General features: G+C 36.2%; 1 protein-coding gene and 1 pseudogene across 1 annotated transcript; both read left to right on the top strand.

The window, feature by feature from the left end:
• Positions 1-1,943: 1,943 nt before the first annotated feature.
• LOC105420213 (protein ROOT PRIMORDIUM DEFECTIVE 1-like) lies at positions 1,944-14,685 on the top strand (annotated as a pseudogene).
• Positions 14,686-19,195: 4,510 nt separating this feature from the next.
• LOC18428425 (DnaJ heat shock amino-terminal domain protein (DUF1977)) lies at positions 19,196-21,485 on the top strand. Its single transcript, XM_006837744.4, has 3 exons — positions 19,196-19,410; positions 19,594-20,672; positions 21,200-21,485. Exon 2 carries the CDS (start codon positions 19,596-19,598, stop codon positions 20,643-20,645), a length of 1,050 nt encoding a protein of 349 aa, XP_006837807.1. The 5' UTR covers positions 19,196-19,410; positions 19,594-19,595; the 3' UTR covers positions 20,646-20,672; positions 21,200-21,485.
• Positions 21,486-22,916: the final 1,431 nt, after the last annotated feature.

The raw sequence follows: 22,916 nt of genomic DNA on the forward strand, positions 1-22,916 counted from the left end.
TGAAAAATAATCTTTTAAATTGTGATATTTTATCTATGTTAGAAATCTTAAATGGTGTAAATTCTTAGAAAAATAAATTTATTTTTCTTGTCTATTGTTAGAAAATTTTAGATACTGTAAAATTAGAAATAAATGTGATATTTCTGCTTTTAGTAAAATTGTGAGATTTCTTTCTATTGTTTTTGAATATTTAGACATTGTAAATTTCATGTGCAAATGACTGCCTTATTATTTGAAAATTTATATTTTTGCATTTAATTATAGCATTGTCTGTGAAACGTTTATTTGCAAGTTGACATCTCATAAATTATGATAATTCCGTATTCTTGAATTTCTATAAGAGTTTTTCTATACATATTAGATTGGCAATTATGCTAAAATGTCTTTACGAACTGCTACCTTTCTAAATTTGAGCTCAAAATATTTGACTGGTTATTTTTTAGATGTTATTGAAAGTGATTGTTGTTAATGGTTTCAGTGAAATTCATATTAATAATTTCAGTGATATGCTGAGTACATGATATTGCTGCTTTCGAATGTTTAAAGAGATTTAGAAATACTTTAAGTATGCAAGTGGACTCTTCCGGTTCGCCGGTGAGGTATAAGTGGAGCTATCCGATACACCGATAGGGATTAAGTGGACTCATCCGGTATGCCGGTGAGGTATAAGTAGACCTGCAGGGATTAAGTGCACCTATATGAGACGTCTATAAGGATTAAGTGGACCCATCAGGACGTTGATGGGGTATATAGGTGACCTACTTGGGACGCCAGTAGGGTATTCTGTGAAATCTTTTGAATTATGCACTGTCGTTAAAATGTTATACGCATTTCAATTATTCGAATTATACTTAATTATGCATTTTTTAAAGTGAAACTGTTGATGCATTTCTGTTAATAGATCTCATTTTTGAAAATATTGATATCTTTCAACCATTATTATTTTTAGGATTATGATGATCACTTATTGAGTAGCCAAACTCATCAAATTATGGTAAACACTTTTTTCAGGATAACTGCGGTTTCATTTTGAGTGCTCGTCAGGATCAACTCTGGAAGATATTGTAATTGTGCTTAAACTTTCTTTTGTTACTTTGTAAGAATTCTCCACTATAAATTTGTCCTATCAAGAGATGCATATATGTTTTGACTGTCACATATCAGGAATATCAGTATTGTAAATTCTTGGGGCGTGACAAATTATGGTATCAGAGCAATATGTTTAAGATTCTTAGGAAATTTAAAAAGAATGTACTTAAAATCACATTTATTGTGTGTACAGATCGGGACGAAGTCAATCCAGATTAGCTGAAGCTAATATGGAAGGAATTTACAAAGTCTGGAAAATATGGTTGCTCTAATGCAACATAAACAACAATTCACCCAGGCAGTCAGTTACGGAAAATGGTGGGAGTAATATCGAACAATTTAAGAAATTGAACCCACATTCTTTTAAAGGTGTTGTAAACCCACTGGAAGCCGAGGGATGGATTATGCAATTAGAGAAACTATTCGAGGTAATGAAATGTCCTGATGATAGGAATGTGGCCTTGGCAGTTTTTATGTTAGAAGGTGAAGTACAACATTGGTAGCGAATGGCAAAAGGAATACTGGTCAAAGAAAATAAACCCTTGATTTGGGAAGTATTTCTAGAGGTTTTTAATAAAAAGTATTTCCTAGATTTTATTCGAGACAAAAAAGAAATGGAATTTCTAGAATTAATCCAAGGACACTGGACAGTAGCATAGTACGAGGCCAAATTTACTGAATTGGTCAGGTTTGCACCATATATAATTAACAATGAGGCAAGAAAGGTGAAAAAATTTGAAAGGGGTCTCAGATCAGCTATTAGAAGTAGAATATCAGTCTTAAAATTGAGAACTTATGCTGAAATAGTGGATCAAGCCCAAATTGTCAAAAAAGAATTCGAAGATTAGCAAAAGATGAAAAACCAGAAATGTCAGGTTAGACCCACACCATCTAATCAACAACAGCTTAAAAGGGTAAATAAGAAACCAAGGCTCTTGCCACTTCAAAGCCCAATAGAACTATGTAAAAAATGTGGGAAAAACCATGGATCGAGCCCTTGTTATTGGAATACTGGAGCCTGTTTTAAATGTGAAAAATTGGGCACTAGATTAGAGAGTGTCCTAGCTTATAGATGCAATAGCTTCCAAAGCAGGGAGAGATAGCTCAAAAGCCTCAGATGAAGGGAATAATATTTGTGATCACCCACCAAGACGCTCAGGCCTCAAAATCAGTGATCCAAGGTACTCTTATTATCTTCTAAAAAGTAGCTCAGATTTTGATTGATCCTAGATCTACTCATTCATTTGTGTCACCACACTTTGCATGCTACTTAAAGGTAGAACCAGAATAATTAGAATACATTCTAAAGGTAGCCACACCGATGAGAAATTCAAGTGACACCAATATAGTGTACAAATCCTGTGTATTAAAGATAAAAGAAAAGGAACTGTTGGTCGATTTAATACTCCTAGAAATTCAAGATTTTGATATAATCTTAGGCATGGATTGGCTTTTTGCATACCATGCAAGTATTGATTGTTACAAGAAAATGGTTACCTTTAGTATTCTGAATCAACCAGCAGTTTACTTCAATGGTATCAAAAAAGACTCCCCATCATATATTAATCTCCTGTATTCGAGCTAATCGCCTCATTCAAAAAGGGTGTCAAGACTTTCTTGCCTATATCAAAGAAGATAGGAAGGAGGAGATAAATTTGGATACCATTCTGGTTATCCAAGAATTTCCTAACGTTTACCCTGAAAAATTGCTAGCATTACTACCTGACAGGGAAATTGAATTCTCTATTGAATTATTGCCAGTAGTAGTCCTAATTTTTAAAGCACCTTACAGAATGGCACCTGCAGAACTTAAGGAACTTAAACAAGAATTGGAAGAATTATTAGATAAAGGTTTTATCAGGCGTAGTGTGTCACCTTGGGGTGCTCCGATATTGTTTGTTAAAAGGAAAGATGGGACCATGAGATTGTGTATCGATTATAGACAGTTAAATCAAGTGACAGTAAAAAATAAGTATCCATTACCTAGAATTGATGATTTATTTTATCAATTACAAGGATCACAAGTGTTTTAAAAAATTGAGCTTAGATCTGGATACCATCAGCTTAAGATTAAAAGTGAAAATATTTCCAAGACAGCTTTTAGAACAAGGTATGGCCATTCTGAATTTTTAATCATATCTATTGGATTAACCAATGCACCGGCTGCATTTATGATATTTTAACTTATTCCAAGAATCAGAAGGAACGTGAGCAGCATGTAAGAATGATATTGTAAATATTAAAAGAAAAGAAATTGTATGCCAAACTTAGTAAATGTGAATTTTGGCTTGAACAAGTGACATTTTTAGGACATGTCATATCAAAGGAAGGTCTATCAGTTGATCCTTCAAAGGTTGAAGCCGTTGTTAATTGGAAACAACCAAGTATTGTGACTGAAGTTCGAAGCTTTTTGGGATTGGCAGGATATTACAGAAAATTTGTAGAAGGATTTTCTCGAATCGCAACCCCATTGACTCGATTGACACAAAAAAATGTCAAATTTGAGTGGACAAGTGAATGTGAGGAGAGTTTTCAAAAACTAAAAGTTTGATTAACTTCAGCACCTATTTTAACTATTCCTGAGGGGAGTGGGGGATTTGTGATTTATAGTGATGCTTCACATAAAGGCATGGGCTATATATTAATGCAATATGGGAAGGTAGTGGCATATGCATCCAGACAGTTGAAAGAATATGAGAAAAAATATCCAAGTCATGACTTGGATATGGCTGTAATAGTATTCGCTTTGAAAATGTGGAGGCATTATCTATATGGTGAGCAATTCGAAATATATACGGATCATAAGAGCTTGAAATACCTCTTCTCTCAGAAGGATTTAAATTTGCGGCAGATAAGATGGATAAAGATTATGATTGTACAATCCATTATCATTCAGAAAAAGCTAACGTTGTGGCCGACGCTCTAAGTAGAAAATCTACGGGAGTCTTAGCTCATCTAATGATCCAAGAAATGAGATTGTTAGAGGAAATAATGGATTGGCATCCGACTCCGTCCATTAATGGTGTGGTATGTATGATTGCCAACATTAAGGCAGAACCTCAATTAATTCAACTGATTCGATCGGTACAAAAGAAAGACCCTCAGCTTATAACAATTGTAGAAGAGGTGAAGCTGGGAAAGAGAGAAGAATTCTCTAAATGTAGTGAGGATTTGCTAAGATTCAAAGGTCGGATTTGTGTCCCGAATGATAAGAGTGTGAAAAAAGCTATCTTGGAAGAAACACATCACTCTCGTTATACGATACATCCCGGAAGTATTACAATGTATCAAGACCTGAAGAAAACTTTTTTGTGGAATAATATGAAAAAAGAGGTAGCACTATTTGTGTCTAAGTGCCTAACATGCCAACAAGTAAAAGCTGAGCATCAAAGGCCTACTGGGTTGTTGCATCCTTTACTCGTGCCAGAGTGGAAGTGGGAGCACATCTCTATGGATTTTGTCTCTAGCTTGCTTGGAACAAAGTCAGGACATGATAGCATTTGGGTCATTGTGGACCGGCTGACCAAAGGTGCCCACTTTCTGCGGATTCGCACGACGTACACTTTGGATCGACTGGCCCAGTTGTACATTAAGGAAATAGTGCGATTGCATGGAGTTCCGGTCAGTATTGTATCGGACAGGGATACTCGGTTTACTCCTAAATTTTGGGCTAGGCTACAGTCAGCCATGTGGACGAGACTCACCTTTAGCACTGCCTTTCACCCCCAATTGATGGACAATCGGAGAGGACCATCCAAACCCTGAAAGATATGCTGAGGGCATATGTCATTGACTTTACAGGAAGCTGGGATGACCATTTACCCCTGATTGAGTTTGCTTATAATAACAGCTTCCAAGCCAGTATTCAGATGGCACCATATGAAGCCCTGTATAGAAGGAAATGCAAGTCACCCATCTGTTCGGACGAGGTTGGTGAAAGAAAGCTTTTGGGACAAAAAATTGTCCAGGTAACCATAGATAAGATAGCATTACTTCGAGAAAGGCTCAGGACAGCTTAGAGTTGGCCAAAGAGTTATGCCGATAACCGAGGGAGAGATCTTGAATTTGAGGAAGGTGATCGAGTTTTCCTAAAAATCTCACCAATAAAAGGCATTATGAGATTCGGCAAGAAAGGAAATCTGAGCCCATGTTATATCGGACCATTTGAAATCTTGGAAAGAATCGGAGGTGTTGCTTATAGACTTGCCTTACTACCAGAATTAGCAAACGTCCATAATGTCTTCCATGTATCATCACTACGAAAATATCAGCCCGATCCATCCCATATCTTGAAATATGAACCTTTACCGATCAGGAAGGACCTATCCTTCATTGAGCAGCCAATTTTGATACTGGATAGAAGGGTACAAGTGTTGCGTAACAAGGAGATTCCTTTGATCCGTATATTATGGCAATACCATTCAAGAGAGGAGTCGATTTAGGAACAAGAAGACGATATCAGAAAAAAATATCCCTATCTTTTTCAGTAATCAGGTACACAAATTTAGAAGACTAAATTTCTTTAAGGGGAAAAGAATGTAACAATACTAAACTTTCAAAAAAATATATAAATAAATATAAATAAATAAATAATTCTTTATAGTGTGATGGTCCCTATAAGTATTATTGTCCTTAAGGACCATCACCACTTTTGTTAACTTTTCCTTTCATTACCACGTCCTTTAGTGGACGTGGGCTTTAAACGTCTCATGTGTAATATAATTGTTACACCTCATGTATGAGGTGTAACTTAATAAAATAATATAATAAGATATCTTAAGAATTTAAATAGGAGAGGCCGGGACTCCCACCCTAGAAAATTTTTGAGATCTTTCTCTCTTTAGTTGAAACGCAGTGAGCGCTTTCTCTCTTTAGCCGAATTTTTATCAGAAGCTCCCTCTCAAATATTTTAGGTAAGTGACTTCATTATCTTGAAAAATAATCCGTTTTTTTTAAAAATGAAATGAAATAATTACTTCTGCTTATTATCATGAATTTTAGAAGCGATAAATTTTATGCGCAAGCGACTTCATTATTTTGAAAAATAATATTTTTAATAAAATTGTGATATTTTATCTATGATAGAAATCTTAAATGCTGTAAATTCTTAGAAAAATAAATTTATTTATTTTTCCTTTCTTGTCTATTGTTAGAAAATTTTAGATACTGTAAAATTATTAGAAATAAATGTGATATTTCTGCTTTTAGTAAAATTGTGAGATTTCTTTCTACTGTTTTTGAATATGTAGACATTGTAAATTTCATGTGCAAATGACTGCCTTATTATTTGAAAATTTATATTTTTGCATTTGATTATAGCATTGTCTGTGAAATGTTTATTTGCAAATTGACATCTCATAAATTTTGATAATTCCGTATTCTTGAATTTCTATAAGAGTTTTTTATACATATTAGATTGGCAATTATGCTCAAATGTCTTTACGAACTGTTACCTTTCTAAATTTGAGCCCAAAATATTTGACTGGTTATTTTTTAGATGTTATTGAAAGTGACTGTTGTTAATGGTTTCAGTGAAATTCATATTAATAATTTCAGTGATATTCTGAGTGCATGATATTGCTGCTTCCAAATGTTTAAAAAGATTTAAAAATACATTAAGTATGCAAGTGGACGCTTCCGGTTCGCCGGTGAGGTATAAGTAGACTTATCCGATACGCCGATAGGGATTAAGTGGACTCATCTGGTATGCCGGTGAGGTATAAGTGGACCTGCAGAGATTAAGTGGGCCTATATGGGACGTCTATAGGGATTAAGTGGACCCGTCAGGACGCTGATGGGGTATATAGGTGACCTACTTGGGACGCCAGTAGGGTATTTTGTGAAATCTTTTGAATTATGCACTGTCGTTAAAATGTTATAAGCATTTCAATTATTCGAATTATACTTAATTATGCATTTTTGAAAGTGAAACTGTTGATGCATATCTGTTAATAGATCTCCTTTTTGAAAATATTGATATCTTTCAACCATGATTATTTTTAGGATTATAATGATCACTTACTGAGTAGCCAAACTCATCAAATTATGGTAAACATTTTTTTCTGGATAACTGCGGTTTCATTTTGAGTGCTCGTCAGGATCAACTCTGGAAGATATTGTAATTGTGCTTAAACTTTCTTTTGTTACTTTGTAAGAATTCGCCACTGTAAATTTGTCCTATCAAGAGATGCATATATGTTTTGACTGTCACATCTCAGGAATATCAGTATTGTAAATTCTTGGAGCATGACATGTAATGACCAAAATATCCCTTAGAACTTTCAGGGGTATTTTGATCATTTTATTTTATTGGAAATATTTTTTAATATTTTTTGCTAGTGCGAGTTTAATAGAGGATTGGATGTCTAAAATTTGGTGCCAAAATAGTTTATAGAGAAAAATTAAAAATAAAATAGTGTAGGGACATGACATTGTGATTGGGGCAATCTTAGCCCTCCTTTCATAATGGATGGTTGGATAAGGGGAAGTATATAAGTTTTATGTTGTAGGGGAAGCATAGAAAGCTTTCCCAAAACTATTTACATAATGTATTTTTTATGTATGGGTGTGGTTTGTATAAGATTGAGACCCGAAACAATCAAAGTAAACTACACTTTCAAATAGTGTCGAAATATCTAATTTTAGTACTGAAAACTTTTGCGAGGGCCTGAAAGCATATCTAGTTATAAAATTAAAGCTTCAAGAATAGTGTAGATCGAGCACATCTATGAATATTTGAAAATGTTGAAAATGAACAATCCAGTATTACAAGATGCACTATTTCCAATACTTAAAATCTATTTTTTCTCGTATCCATACTTTTTAAAGTCAAGATGATTGATTTGAGCATGTTTAGACATCGAAATAACGTTTCTAGTGAATTTTTGAGGTGCGTTTTAATTTGATTGTTTAAAGCATCACCCTTATATAAACTTTTTCCTTTATGTGTATCTATTTAAATATTTTATACCGGGTCAGTTTGACCTCACACCCCCTAGGATCCATACTAGACACAAACCTGTCCTAATTCGCGTCCAAGTCATTTGGACTCAGACACAACCCAAACCACGTTCGATCAACCTGTTGGGGTGGACCCGACCCTATTGCGACCCCTACTCAAATGTCTATGTAACCCTCTCAAGACTATAAAGGAACTGAGTACAAGTAGTCCTCCCACTCCCCCAAGTTTTTCTCATAGTTTTCCCCTTGTTTCTCTTACTTCTCTCTTTTCTCTCTTTATTTGTCCCCCTAATGATGAAGTTTGTGAGCAATAAAGAAACAGTTCTCTTTCTCCTAAAGTCTTCGTTCCACAAATTGTGGTGTTTTATGGGAAAACGTTACCCCTACTTTGAAGCTCGTGATTAAATGCCCAGCAACGTTATTTGAGTTAGAGCCAACCATGAGTTAGCCATGCATGTTCTTGGAGATGGACGAAGGCTACTCACCGCTTTTCATCCAGTGTTTCTAAGTCAGCAATTTGGTGACTTAATTGCCTCTAAAACGTTTTTATTTTATTTTTTATTTTTTACATTTATTTAATCTTTTTTTTAGGCTTCCTCAATGTCCCTACCCTGTAAACTCTTATTTTAATTTTATTTATTTTAAAATATTTTTTAGATCACAAATTCAGATCACTAATCCAGACCTAGTCTAGATCACCAATCCAGCGACCTAGTCTAGATCACCGGTCCAGCGACCCGACATAGATCTTTCGATGAATGATCTATCCCATCGATACGAGTTTTGAAACACTATTTTTTCTATGTTCATTTTGCAACAGATGATAAATATATCACAGGTTTAATTAACAATAGAACATTGAGGTTGTGTTTAAATATTTTATTTGTCATATAAAAAATTAGCTTTGTATACCTAATGATTTTTAATCTGGATCACTGATCTGTATGGGAATCAGTCAAGTCCGAATCCGTTATGAGATGGTTTGGGTCATGGCCTAGCCCTTAATCCCACTCCTACATTTTTTTCTTCTTTTTTTTTCTAAGCTTGTATAATGTTTTTTTAAGTCCCCTTGATTCCCCAAACCCATAAACCCCTATTTTATTTTATTTTGTTTTTAATTTTAATATTCTTTGAATCACCAATTTATACTGATCTAGACCTGATCCTAATCGTCGATCCAATGATGTGACACGAATCTATGGGTAAATGATTGGCCCTACTGATCCGGCATCATATGACCAATTGTATGCACTTAATCAAAATGATCCACCCTAAGGACAAATACATTTGAATAACATAGTCCCACATGGATCTTGGGCATTTTCTCTAGGCATAATGCAATACTTGAAAGGAAAGTCATTTACTCAACCCATGCGTTTGCTAGGTCTAAAACCACCACGTCTTGAGCACCCACTCCCACCAGCGTCGTCTTTCCAATATTCATTTTAAGTCCGAGTCGTACTTTAATGTATTTCAAAAATCCCTCCAATTTAAATAAGGAAAATTGTTTCATGCGGGCTGGACCGCATGACTACATATGTAGTCCAAAAAGCGTAAAGCAGCAGCACGCAAGTGTGCCATTTAAAAATAGTGGAAATTAGCGGTACAAATGTTTTTTTACTAAAATTATTACTTTTAGTTTTTAAAATTTATTTATTTTTTCATATTCATGTTCTCTATGTTAGAGATAACATGTCTTTAAAATTTAAGTCAAAACATTCATTTCAAAAATAGATTTATTAAGAGGCCCGCATTTCTATATATGCGAGCTTCGCCGCATAGAAACCTATCATTGTTCCACTCTACATTATAAAAAATCAGAGTGTAGTCCACATATTGAAGATATGCAATTCTAACTCCTCTCAAAACTTAGAACCCAGAGAAAAGGCCATCCTACACCTTCTTCAACATGACACCGAAAGCTTTGTTACTAGTGTAAACAAAAAAAAGGTGATAATAGATCCTCTTGTCTAACTCATGCCTGAATGAACCCTTTGGACACTTCATTAACTAAAACAAATAAATGTGTACTTAATAAGCATCCATTGATCTTGCTTCTCCGCTTCAACCCAGAGCCCATCAGTCCCATAATTTCTTAATGAACCCCCTAATCCACTTCGCCATAAGCATTTTCCAAATCTAATTTGCAAATTATACATGGTTGGTTGTTATATTTTCTAGAGTGTACAAGCTCATGGGTGATTAATATATTATCATAGATCTTTGCAAATGATTTTGTAAAGAATAGTAAACATGCTAATGGGCCTTTTTCCATTGAGGCATGAAATGTCATATTTCTTCGGGCCAATGCAATTTAGGTTGAATTAATGACTTTATTGATAACCACTTTGTCAAAGAAGTCTTCAACTATCAAAATAATATCTTATTTTATCAAACGTGAAAGTTTATTGAAAACAAAAGTGGAAAACCATCTAAGCCAAGGGATTTGTGCCCTGCAATACTAAACATGTCTTTTTAGATTTCATCTTCTCTTAATTGTGCTTCTTGGTCATTTACTTTCTTTTGAGGTTACGCTTTCATAAGCAAATTGGACAAATTGCATCGAACAAGTATTTCCATCCGAGAAAGCTCTTATGAAATATTGTATGGCATCGTTCTCCATGTCTTTATGTTAACAAAATTTGATGAAGTGTGTATAAGATCAAACTCGAGATCAAAGAAAGGGTGCCGTGAGGTTGGCGATCGCAGAGCCCAGATTTTTATATCTTCGACTTTTAGAGAGATGTACACCTATTCAGTGCTATATTCATCATCTCTCTAGCTTCCCATTTTATAGGGAGAAGAAGAGGTAACCGTTGTATTTTTCCAACGGGTCTTTGAGAAACGAAGGGGTTCCTTGATCTCCAACGGGTGTCTGAGAAAACGAGGGGTTACGTTTATATAAACGTTGGACCATATGACCGTTGGATATATTTGATTCCCACAAATGTAGGCTAAGACATGTAAGGCCTCATAGCTATACATGTCAACATCTCCTACTTGGCTATGACGGCCGACCATAATAAGTCATATGCATACTCCTACTTTTGAGTATGACCTTTAAGAAAATATTTTGTCATAAGGTTTTTCTCACGTTTTTACGTATATGCCTCTCATAACAAATGTCTATCATGAGGATTTTCACACTACTGTAGATTTCTCACTTATGAAAAATGTCTAACTTAAACATTTTTAAGTCCCATTAAGCTAGTCTATCATGAGGATTTTCACGCTAATGCAGATTTCTCACTCATGAAATACTGTCTGACTTAAACATTTTAAGTCCCATTAAGCTAGTATGTTTAGACATTAGTTCCGCACTTAGAACATTTGTTAATGGATCAGCGATCATATTTGATGAGGGAAAGTAACTAACAGTTACTTCACCTCTCTCAACTACATCCTGAATATAGTGATATTGGACATCTATATGTCTTTTTTTAGAGCTATTTGCTCACTTAAATATTTTTAATTTAATTGCAGCTTGATTATCACAAAATATTTAGATCGGTCCGTTAATTATTTGCAGCTTCAAGTTATCTATGAAGCGCTTTATCCAAGCAGCAAAAGTGCAAACAGTGCTACATGCAATGTATTATGCTTCTTGTGTGAACCTAGCTACATACCCTTGCTTTTTGCTAGACCAAGAAACAACAACCCCTCCAAAGAGGAAAATATGTCCTGAGGAAGATTTACTATCGCCCTTATCCCTAGCAAAATCTGCATCTGAATATCATATAACTTCAAGCTTATCTGCTTAAAAGCACAATTTTAGATGTTTTGTTCGCTATGCATTATCTTTTGCCCGTTAGGGATGTTTGTAACATTTTTATCCCAAACTAAATGGGTTTAGAATTTAGGACTTCAAAGGATTGCGGCATACGTATTGTATACTTTCCTGGTCCACAATTATTGAGTTTTCTAGTGCCAGACAAGATCAATAAGACAACTATAAGAGCAAAACAAGACATTCCTTTAAAAAATTAGTAGTGTTTACTCTAAGAACATAAGCACCAAGTGTGCATATCATCACCACCACCATCACCATCATAGTTCTCATCTATCATTTGAAAGATTGATGGTCTGACCAGAGTCAAACATGATCGGGCACCAAGAATCACCTGGGTCTTAAATTTTATTATTGAAATTTCCTCAGTCCAACTTGAACTCGTCCAATGCAGACCAACAGGACTCGAGCTCAAGCCCTGGCAAGAGTCCCAACTTTAACTTTGTTATCATCACTACTTTTTATTCAAGACTTTCTTATGTATTTCTGTGTGTAGGGTAGGAGTGAGGGTGAAGGGTTGCATTATTTGGATATCTAATTATCCGAATCGATGTTTTTTTTTGAGCTATTTACTATGTGGTTTAAGAGAACCAAGGATGCATCCTTATGAGCAAGGATGTAGTGTCATACCATAGATTGAGTGCATTTAAGCTTAATACAAAAAACATATATATTCACGTACATATATGCATCATCCAAGTACATATATCCCTGCTGTTTGTACCAATTTTTTTTTTTTGATTGATATTCTTTCTAGGGAAAATATCTCATTATCCCCTATTTTTAACTTCTATATCTCATGAGACCCAAGAATTGAAAATATTACTTGTAAGCAAAATGTCTCCATCTTTTCTATCTTACAACCCCTTGGACCCTTTTGACCAAAATTTTTTGATCCAAACAAACATTAAAATGACACCCTATTCAAACTCTCTCTCTCTCTTCGATTCTCGATGAGTTTACCAACCAAGGGGTTTAGCTCGAGCTCAAACATGAGCACATCTTCTTATGTGTGAGAAAGATATGGAGTTTTAGAGAGAGAAAATTGGAGTTTGGGTTTTAGAGAGAGATAGAGTTTTAGAGAAAGAGATGGAGTTTGAGTTTTAGGGAGAGAGATGGAGTTTTGAGAGAGAGAGATGGAGTTTTGAGAGAGAGAGAGACAATGATGTGAGAGAGTTGGAGTTTTAGAGAGAGAGAGAGATAAAGTCATTTTATAAATTGTTGAGGTCAATAATACATGGTCAAAAGGGTTTAGGGGGTTGAAAGATAGAAAAGATGGAGTTCTTTTGCTTACAAGTAATATTTTCAATTCTTGGGTCTGATGAGATATAGAAGTTAAAAATAAGGTATAATAGGATATTTTTCCTTCTTTCTACCCATCTTCCAGGTTCTAGATATCATTTACGAACCAAAATAATAAATTATAGGGTTTTTCTAAGACCGAAGAGGCCTGATTTCTACACCAAAAAAACCTCACAAAGCAAAAACCCAAAAAAACTGATATGCCGGGTCCAAGTGATTCAGGCAAGTTCGAGCCCAAATCATTGAGTTCCCAATCAATGATTTATGCAACACAATGAAGTTGACAAGAGAATAGAAGATAGACACATTAATTGAAAACAAGCAATTTCCCTCTCTTCTCCTTCCCTTTCAAGTTTTAATTATCTCTCTAAACTTTCTCTCCCTCTAAAGAGATAAACGGTCACTCTCCCTCTGGAATTCTGATTCAAAATCCTTTAGTTTCTCTCACTACAACTCTACAGGGATACCTTCCTTTTTTCTTTTCTTTTTTCATAAAACCCTACTACAAATCCGCCACTTTCTCTCTCTGGAATTCTGCTCTGGAACCTTGCCATTATCTTTCTCAGGAAATCATCTAGGAAGCCCAGTATCGTCTCTCTCTAGAACTCAACTCAAAAACCCACCATTCTCTCTCTAAAGCTCTTAAGGTCATCAAGATTCAAGACCTGATCCTTGCAAGCCCCGATCTCTACCTCTCTCTATTGTTCCTCTCAAAATTGAGCCAAAAGCTTCATCTAAATAGAGGAGCTCCTTCATTTCTAAGGAAATTTCCCCATATATTCACCATCTTCTATAACCAAACCTTAAAGGAACATTTCTGCAAATTAACAGACACTGTCATGGCCATAATTCGATAAAAAAGTGAAGCCATTGAAGCCTCTGAAACTCTCATGATCGATCGATTAAAGCGTCGTCTGTTGATGTCAGACACCTAATCATTGCCTCTTCGAGCCATTTTCAAGGTCTGGAGAGAATTGGGTCTCCCTGATGATTTTGAGCATTCGATTATAGCAAAGAACCCTACAATTTTCTCTCTGATTGATGCCCATGAACCTAATACTCATATTCTGAAACTGATTGATATGGAGTTGAATTATACTCCTGAAGCAGAGAATTCTATGGATGAATAAGAGATTAGGTTTGGTTTCAAGCATGGGTTACCACCTGGTATGAAACTGAGCAAAGAATTTAGGGCTAGGGTTAGAGAATGGCAAAAACTTCCTTATTGGGGATCATATGGAGACATCAGTGAAATTAGAGTTAACAAGAGATGGAATAAGAGAAAATCAAAGGCTGCAATCACAAGATTGGAGAAACGAGCAGTTGCAATCGTACACGAGTTCCTAAGCTTGATTGTGGAGAAAATAGTGGAGATGTTGTCTTTCTTCCCTCCTCTTCCCTTTCTTCCCCTGTCTCCCTATAGTTCTCTCTCTAACCAAGGGGCACGTGATAGGGACGCATCTTTCAAGCCAAGTGGCATGATAGGTACCACTTGGGAACCCAACAACTTTCTCTTTCGCTTAATTCCCTTCAATTGCAGCGAATGAGACTAGTTTGCTCGAAAAAAAATTCGATAGTCAACTCATATCACATAGTATGATGTATCCATATCACAACTTATCAGATAAAGCAAACAACATGACTGTAACCGGAGCCAAATCACCCTTAAAATTCAAAAACTAAACTAAACCCATAAAAAATAGTATAGAGGTGATTTGAAATTGATCAATACAAAAGGAGTGCATGCATAGTTATCCTTTAATTAATTAACACTGTGAATCAAGATAATGCACTAAGATAAGATAGCAGCAGGTGATATTTTGAAGGACAATTTATACACAAAAATTGGGCAAACCAAGATATGATAGCAGCAGGTGATTTTTTGAAGCACAATTTATGCATAAAAATTGGGCATATATTGTAACAAACAAATCACATAAGCTCTATCGTTAAAATTCAGTGTAAAAATAGGGTAGATGGAACCTGGTGGCTCTGATACCATTGTTAGCAAAATTTGATGAAGTGTGTATAAGATCAAACTCGAGATCAGAGAAAGGGTGCCGTGAGGTTGGCGATCGCGGAGCCCAGATTTTTATCCCTTCGCCTTTTAGACAGATGTACGCCTATTTATTGTTATATTCATCATCTCTCTAGCTTCCCATTTTATAGGGAGAATAAGGGGTAACCATTGTATTTTTCCAACGGGGTTTTTGAGAAACAAAGGGGTTCCCTGATCTCCAACGGGTGTGTGAGAAAACGAGGGATTACGTTCATATGGACGTTGGACCATATGACCGTTGGATATATTTGATTCCCACAAATGTAGGCTAAAACATGTAAGGCCTCATAGCCATATATGTCAACACTTTCTAACCGTCTTCTTCCACCCTAGAATCTCCAGCTAGACTATTCATTCTTCTTCTCGAACTAACAATAGCAATCAAGAATTCGGCATTAAGATCTCTGCCTTTCAAATATTTAACTCTTCACCTTTGTCTCTAGTGCTCTCTTCTAGTTTGACATTTCTAAAGTAAATAATTGATGTTTACTCATATCATTCGATCATCACTAAGGGAGCATCTGATAACGGTGAATGGGTGGGAAAGTCCCCAACTTTCTCCTATACTGTAGCTTTCCCTAGTATGGGAACAATGAATTAGGAGAAAGTCATAACTTACATTTTCCCCAAAGCACTATTCTCTTGGATAAAGCGGCCGACTTGTTAACCCAAGGTCTGCAACTTTCACGAAAAGTTAAACCCCAACAAAAATTGTGGCTCTCTTCTCTTGCTCACTTTGAAGCCACTCGATGTTCCTTCCTCCTTGCTCGCACCAGCAAAAGCCCAACCGCCCTCAACCAGTACTCTCCCTCTCTTTGTCTCTCAATTTCTATCTCAGTTCCTTTCCTAGATTCTGGGAGAAAGTGACAATTAGTAGCCTGAAAGTTGGGAACCTTGTTCGATAAACTGTGGTACTGCTACTTCTCCTGTTTAGTAATATTGATGTTGGGAAAGCACATGACAACCTGTTTTAACCGTTCATTATGTATTTCCCTAATTTGATACGTACAATGTATATTTTTAATAAGATTTTCTTATTGCTACTTGTCTAATGCATTTCTTACCATATATTGTTAAGATTGAAATTTAATTTTCAAAGAAGCATCACAAATAATTTCACTACAAGTAAGTATGATTTTCAAATTATTACTTGTGTTCCCCACCCAAGAATAATGCCTTGGTTGCCATGGATAAAAACAAGATCACAAACTTATACCAACTTTAACAAGCCTACACCACGTATGGCATGAGAACCACATAGGGTTCAATCACCAGCTTGCCTTGGCCTCAAGTAATTGATCTACATCATTGTCAACTCATCAATATGCATTGTTTTTACATGTCAACCCTCATCACCTCAATCAACAGATATGTGTCAGCCTTGACTTACAATCCATATCCCCTTTGATCGCCTGACTCACATAGATCTTTTTAGCTTCAAATCGATAATAAGCATCGATCTCAAATGCTGATTTGCATAGGGTCCAACTGACTAACCCACACTAGCCTCAAATAGCCAACATGCATTAACCTTAACTAAAGTCACCAAAGTCTTCAACATGCATCAGGTTTACTTTGATACACAAATAATTCAAATTACAACAACTAATTCAAAGACTACCTTATTAAATGAAAAGCTTATCTACACTAGAAATTGTTGATTATATAGGTATGTTCTCTATATTCATACTCTCATACACATGGCTAATTCATGGAGATCTATGAACCTAGGATTTATCACCAGTCAAAAGAATTGATCCATGAACACCCATTTACTATCCAAGAACAACTCAAATTCAATTCGATTCGCAGTTGTCTCATACCAAAGCCAACAAATAATGACAATAGTAGAGAAACATAAATGAAAAAAGCAACCATAAAACCTACCTTGGAGACAATATGAAATGTATCAAGCAGGCGCTTGAGAACCTCCCTCGAAGTTGCAACATCAGCCCTCTTCTACAACCCATCCCGGGGCAGTGAAAGAAGCCTCAATGCTCGCCCTAAACTGAGCAATTCGAGCCCTGAGCTCATTCAATGGAGCTCTAATCCTCAGAACTGCATAGGCCAATCCATTGGAAAAAATCATTGCATAAGTAGTTACATGTTCATATCATGTTCTTCAAAGCAGTCCGACACTTATAGAACTCGCTCCAGCACATGAAGAAGGGGCTCCGACACTTCATGAACAGCACTCCGACACTTGGCTTCTTGGATAAAGGGCCAATCCGGCACTTCACTAACTCGGTCCGACGAAAGTGTCACTAGATTCATGAGCTCTCCGACAAGTACAGAATAGCGGACCGACAGTTTGCTTCCTAGAACAATTTGCAGTCCGGCGATTTGCTTCCTAGAATCATTGGCACTCCAACACTTCATGAACAACACTCCAGCACTCGGCTTCCTTCACTACCTTGGTCCGACGAAAGTGTCATTGGATTCATGAGCACTCCGGCAAGTACAGAACAACGGATTAGCAGTTTTATTCCTAGAAAAATTTGCAGTCCGGTAATTCACCACAACGATCTGGTGATTTTCTTCCTAGAATCATTGGCACTTCGGCACAGTCATTGCTACAGTCCGGCAAACGTTTCTCAGGCAAGGTCAGTCCAGCATTATATTGGAGCAATCCGACAATGTCGTCAAACAGTTCGACATTCCGTTGTCTTAGTCCGGCGATTCCTTACTAGAGTGGGGTAAGTCCGGCATTTGCAATGTGCAGTCCGCGCGTGTGGTTCTGGAATGATGTTAAGTCCCGCGTTTCACATCTGTGCTCCGGCGTTAGGGTCGATCTATCCAGCACTAGGAGGATGCAGTTTGGCAATATCTTACTTGCAGTCCGGTGTTATGGAGCTTTGCTCTGGTGATTTTGTTACTGGAGACGTAAGTCCGGCATTTCATGGTCTCGGTCCGACGTTTTAGATACAAGAGTAAGGTGGTCTGGCGTATCATTGTCTAAATAAGCAGTTTGGTATTGTAGAAATGCAGTCTGACATATGTCATAAGTTTGGAAAATAATAACCGCGGTCCGACGAAAGTATTATTGGGATCCGTCCAAATGATTTGTTCATACGATGAAGGTACGTGAAAGGGGTATTTTTGTCAAAAAAATGTAACTTTTGAGTTGGGGGTATTAGTTAGAAAAGATAGTTTTTGAGAAAAATAAGTGAGAGAAATTTAGTTTTTGAGAAAAATAAGTGAGAGAAATTTAGGGTAGGGTAGAGTGTCTAGAAAGTATATTTTTAAGCGTTTTCAGCAATTTTCCCTCTACAATATGCTGGCCACATGAAAACCGTGTTCTTTTGAATAGTTAGTCAATGGACATTGGAGCCTCCTAATTAACAAATGTCCATCTATAAAGATAGACGTTGTGTAAAGGATACCATACCAAAATATCATATAGATGGTGCAAAAAAGGAAGAAAAAAACAAAGGGTGTGGTTTGTATGTAGCCTAGGCCTATCTTCAAATAGTATCGAGAAATATGGTTTCAATACTGGAAATGTTTTTGATAACCTTAAAATATATTTTTCATCTTTGTTTATAAAGTTTAAAGCTTAAAAAATAGTGTAGATTGAGAGATATATGAAAACTTGAAAATTGAGTTACAAAATACACTATTTCCAAAACTTGAAATCCATTTTTTCTCATGTCAATGCATCTTGATATCGAGATGATGAATTTGAGCATCAAAACAATCTCTTCTAGTGAAATTTTTGAGGTAGGCTCGAATTTGATTGTTTTGAGCCTTGGCTTTACATAAACTTTTCCCAAAAAAAAAATTCAAAGATAAATACATTTTAAGATTTAAAAAGTTTATTTATGGGTATTTATTCATATTCATCTTCACCATTCTCGAAATTTCCACCCGCCTGCAAGAACGCATAGAAGGGTATTTACGTTATTTATGATAGGTCCACAAGTTTTTACGCAATGGCAAACGGGATTATGATGATACCTTTAAAAGATAGAGGGGTCTCGTCTTCGTCCCTCTTCCTCACCACAAGGGTTTGCACTTTGCACAGACCCTTGTGCTCACCACCCTCATCGCAGGGTCTCCCAGCCCCAATTTCCCATCACGAAACCCTAATTTCCTATTACGAAACCCTAATTTCTTAGCCATTAACTCTATTTTCTGTATTGAACGTAGATCGCAGTTTCTGAATTTAAGGTCGATCAGGGGTCTGCATTATCAGATCTCTCATTCCTCCCCGGTAACATACGCCCACTCTCTCTCTTCTTTCGTCTCTCTCATGTTTATGAGCAATTAAAGTGGGGTTATTCTCCCCTCTTTCGGTTTCATCTGCTATAAATTTAGGGTTTCTTTAGACGTTCAAGGATTAATTCTCTGAATTTTGTCTGTATATTGCTCTCGTTTGCTGTCTTTGATCCTCTAGCCATGGATGGAAACAAAGATGCAGCCCTGAAATGCTTGAAGATTGGAAAAGAGGCCCTAGATTCTGGCGACAAGGCTCGCGCCTTCAAATTCCTCACAAAAGCCCGTCGCCTTGATCCCTCTCTCCCCATTGATGATCTCCTCTCTACCCTCGATGAAAGTTGTGATCAGCCCCCTCCTGATTCTGCAAATTCCAGCTCCACGTCTCCATCCACTTCTTCAAATTCCAATCATGCTCCTCAAACTTCAAAGGTTTCATCTCAGTCCTATACAGAAGAACAGGTCACCATTGTTAGGCAGATTAAGAGCAAGAAGGATTATTACCAAATTCTGGGTTTGGAGAAGGGTTGCTCTGTTGAAGATGTTCGAAAAGCCTACCGAAAGCTCTCTCTGAAAGTCCATCCAGATAAGAACAAGGCTCCAGGTGCAGAGGAAGCCTTCAAATCAGTTTCAAAAGCCTTTCAATGTCTAAGTGATGAGGAGAGAAAAAAGAACTATGATTTGATGGGGGGTGAGGAATCCATTTACGAGAGACCTAGAGCTCAAAACTACAACAATTTTTATGAAGCAGATATCGATGCTGATGAGATTTTCAGAAATTTCTTTTTTGGAATGAATCAAGCAGCCACACCATTTGGCCCATTCAGGTTTAGGGCAGGTATGGGACCTGGTTTCCATCACCACCATACTGAAACCAATGGTTCATCGGGTTTCAATCTTCGAACTCTTGTACAAATTCTACCGGTCATTCTCTTGTTATTGTTGAATTATTTTCCGAGCTCTGAACCACCTTATTCACTTAATCGAACATATGGGTTTGAGCACAAGAAGATAACAGAGAGAGGGGTTCCTTATTTTGTAAAAGCTGAGAATTTTGATCAGGTGTATCCTGAGGGGAGTGTGGAGAGGGCGACCCTCGAAGAGAGGGTGCAAAGAGAATACTTTTCGATACTTGGTGCAAATTGCAGGACTGAGTTGCAGAGGCAACAGTGGGGCCTTTCTTATCAGACCCCACATTGTGACTTGCTTCAACAATTTGAAGTGGCTCGGTAATTTGCGGGTTTTTGGGTTTAGCTCCAGGTCTGGTTTTACTGACTCTTCCTTAATTTTATTAGCATAATTATCTTTCTTGAGTGGTAACTTTATATTTTTCTCTATATAACTTATGCAAGTGCAAAACACAGTTAAGTATCGATGGGTAACTTGTTATTGGATGGGTTCTCAATAGTAAATCTTGTGGATGGGCTGTATGGCTCTTTTCCTCATTGTATTTCCATGTTAGAATATGCATGGTTTGATGATTAGTGAGTTGTGGGGTATTTACTTGTTAAATAAAATGGATTTTTGGGGTTTTGGGTTAGTTCCTGTCTTCCTGATATAGTCTTTTTGCTGCTTTTCTTATTTTCATTGGCTTAATTTCTTCTGGAAGTTTCAAAAGACTTTTTCTCCTTGCTTAAACCTAATATTTAAATTTATTAACATCTGTCATAGGCCTCTTTATTGATAATTTGATATTGTATTACCATCCAATATATTCCTTTTTAATGATGAGTCAATTAATCCTTTTCTTTGCTTCTAACTCTTCACTGCATGAATTGTATCCATAGTTGATGGAGGGGATGCACACTTGATACCTGGCGCACACGAAGGAAGGCTTCATGAGATCTTCATCACATCCTGGCATAATATATACGAGTTGACTTCTTTAGCATCCTTTGGATGTTGATGGGGTTCGAGGGACTTAAATTGGGCATACCTTCTTGTGTACAGAACCAGCCGTACAAATCGATTTTATCCTATATTTTTGGAGATAATATTTTCTAAACCTTATGTTTCAACTTTTGGTTGATGGAACATGGAAGTTACACTATGAGATAGATGTGTTGTTATTCATTCTGCTTGTTTCTGAACATTTATGCTTGATGCATCTTTCAGGAAATTTGCACCTTTTATGGGGACTTACGTAGTCACTGAGATAAACTGCATTAATTATTGGATCTTGTTTTCTTTTCTCTACTTAATGTGGAAAATGAGATGATGTTGTTGGGGTTTTAAGCAAGTATTTATTTCACATTAACTGAAGGGGCAACTTCTGCTTTTGATAGTGTGTTGCTTCTTGGGATTCTGCCACACAATATCTAGCAACATCATCCAAACTGATTAGACGTTTGGTACTGTTATTCTTGTTGTGTATTGGCTATGGAGGTTTTATCGAGCCGGTTATTGTGATGCCCTTGGCTATAACATTGCTAATTTTTTGAGTTGTATCTAGAGGACTTACTATAAAGATTTCAAAAAGTAAGCCCTTTGGCTATAATTTTTTGAAAAATTTTCAAACATTAAGTAAGCCTCCAATTGTATTTGACTATAATGTCCCCTAGGATTAAGCAGAACAGATTCAGCTGTGCCTTGTGGTGCATTTTGTGAGAAATATTTGTAAACATAAATATTTATAAATTTACAGAATACTGGCCAGCTATGATGCATGTATACTTGTACGGCTTAACGTCGCAATGTCACACCCATTTGGCACCTTTGCTGATACCTGATACTTCTAGGATGCTTGTAATTTTGTAAATATAAATAGTAATTGTAAAGCATGTACTATGTATAAAATATAATATTTAGCCATTATGATAGGATATCTATTCAAAGTTGTATTGGATGCAGATATTTATGTATTACACAATCTAAAATATATATATATATATATATCTACTGTTGTGTCAGATGGAATACTTCTATCTATATCTGTAACTGGATGTTGAGGGATGTGTAGTCATATTCTCACTTTGCGTATCCATCCCCGTATTCGTAATTCTCATGGCATCATATTATTATTATTATTATTATTATTATTATTTATTTATTTTTAATTCTTTTTTGTGTACTGAAAGTATCAGATGTTTTTTAAGAGACCTCAGGGCATCATATGTTGGCAATTCCTATTGACAATTTCACCTGAAATGCATGAATATCTTCAAAGGATTTTTACATGTGAAGTAATTCAGCATATTCTATTTCCATTTCACATGAAAAGAAATTCATGGTCTAAGTCAAGCTTCCCAACCGCCCATTATGTGTTCGAGAATGTACTCTTCTCAATAATTATGGAGCTTGCAGACAGTGATTTTGAGATGAATGGTTTTACTTGAGATTTAGTAAGATAATAACTCATCTCATATTGCTCTAGTATGTGGAATGTTCTGGTTGGGGGTCACTTGATCATGGAATGACTAGAAGGTGTTGGGCAGAAAACTTGGTTTATGAATGCAAGTTGTTTACCAGTTGTTCTATGCTAGACCTAGTATTTGGTGTGGAAAG

This window comes from Amborella trichopoda, chromosome 5 (genome assembly GCF_054954075.1).
Source record: "Amborella trichopoda isolate Santa Cruz 75 chromosome 5, AtrichopodaSantaCruz75HAP2 v2.0, whole genome shotgun sequence".
Classification (NCBI taxonomy): Eukaryota; Viridiplantae; Streptophyta; class Magnoliopsida; order Amborellales; family Amborellaceae; genus Amborella; species Amborella trichopoda.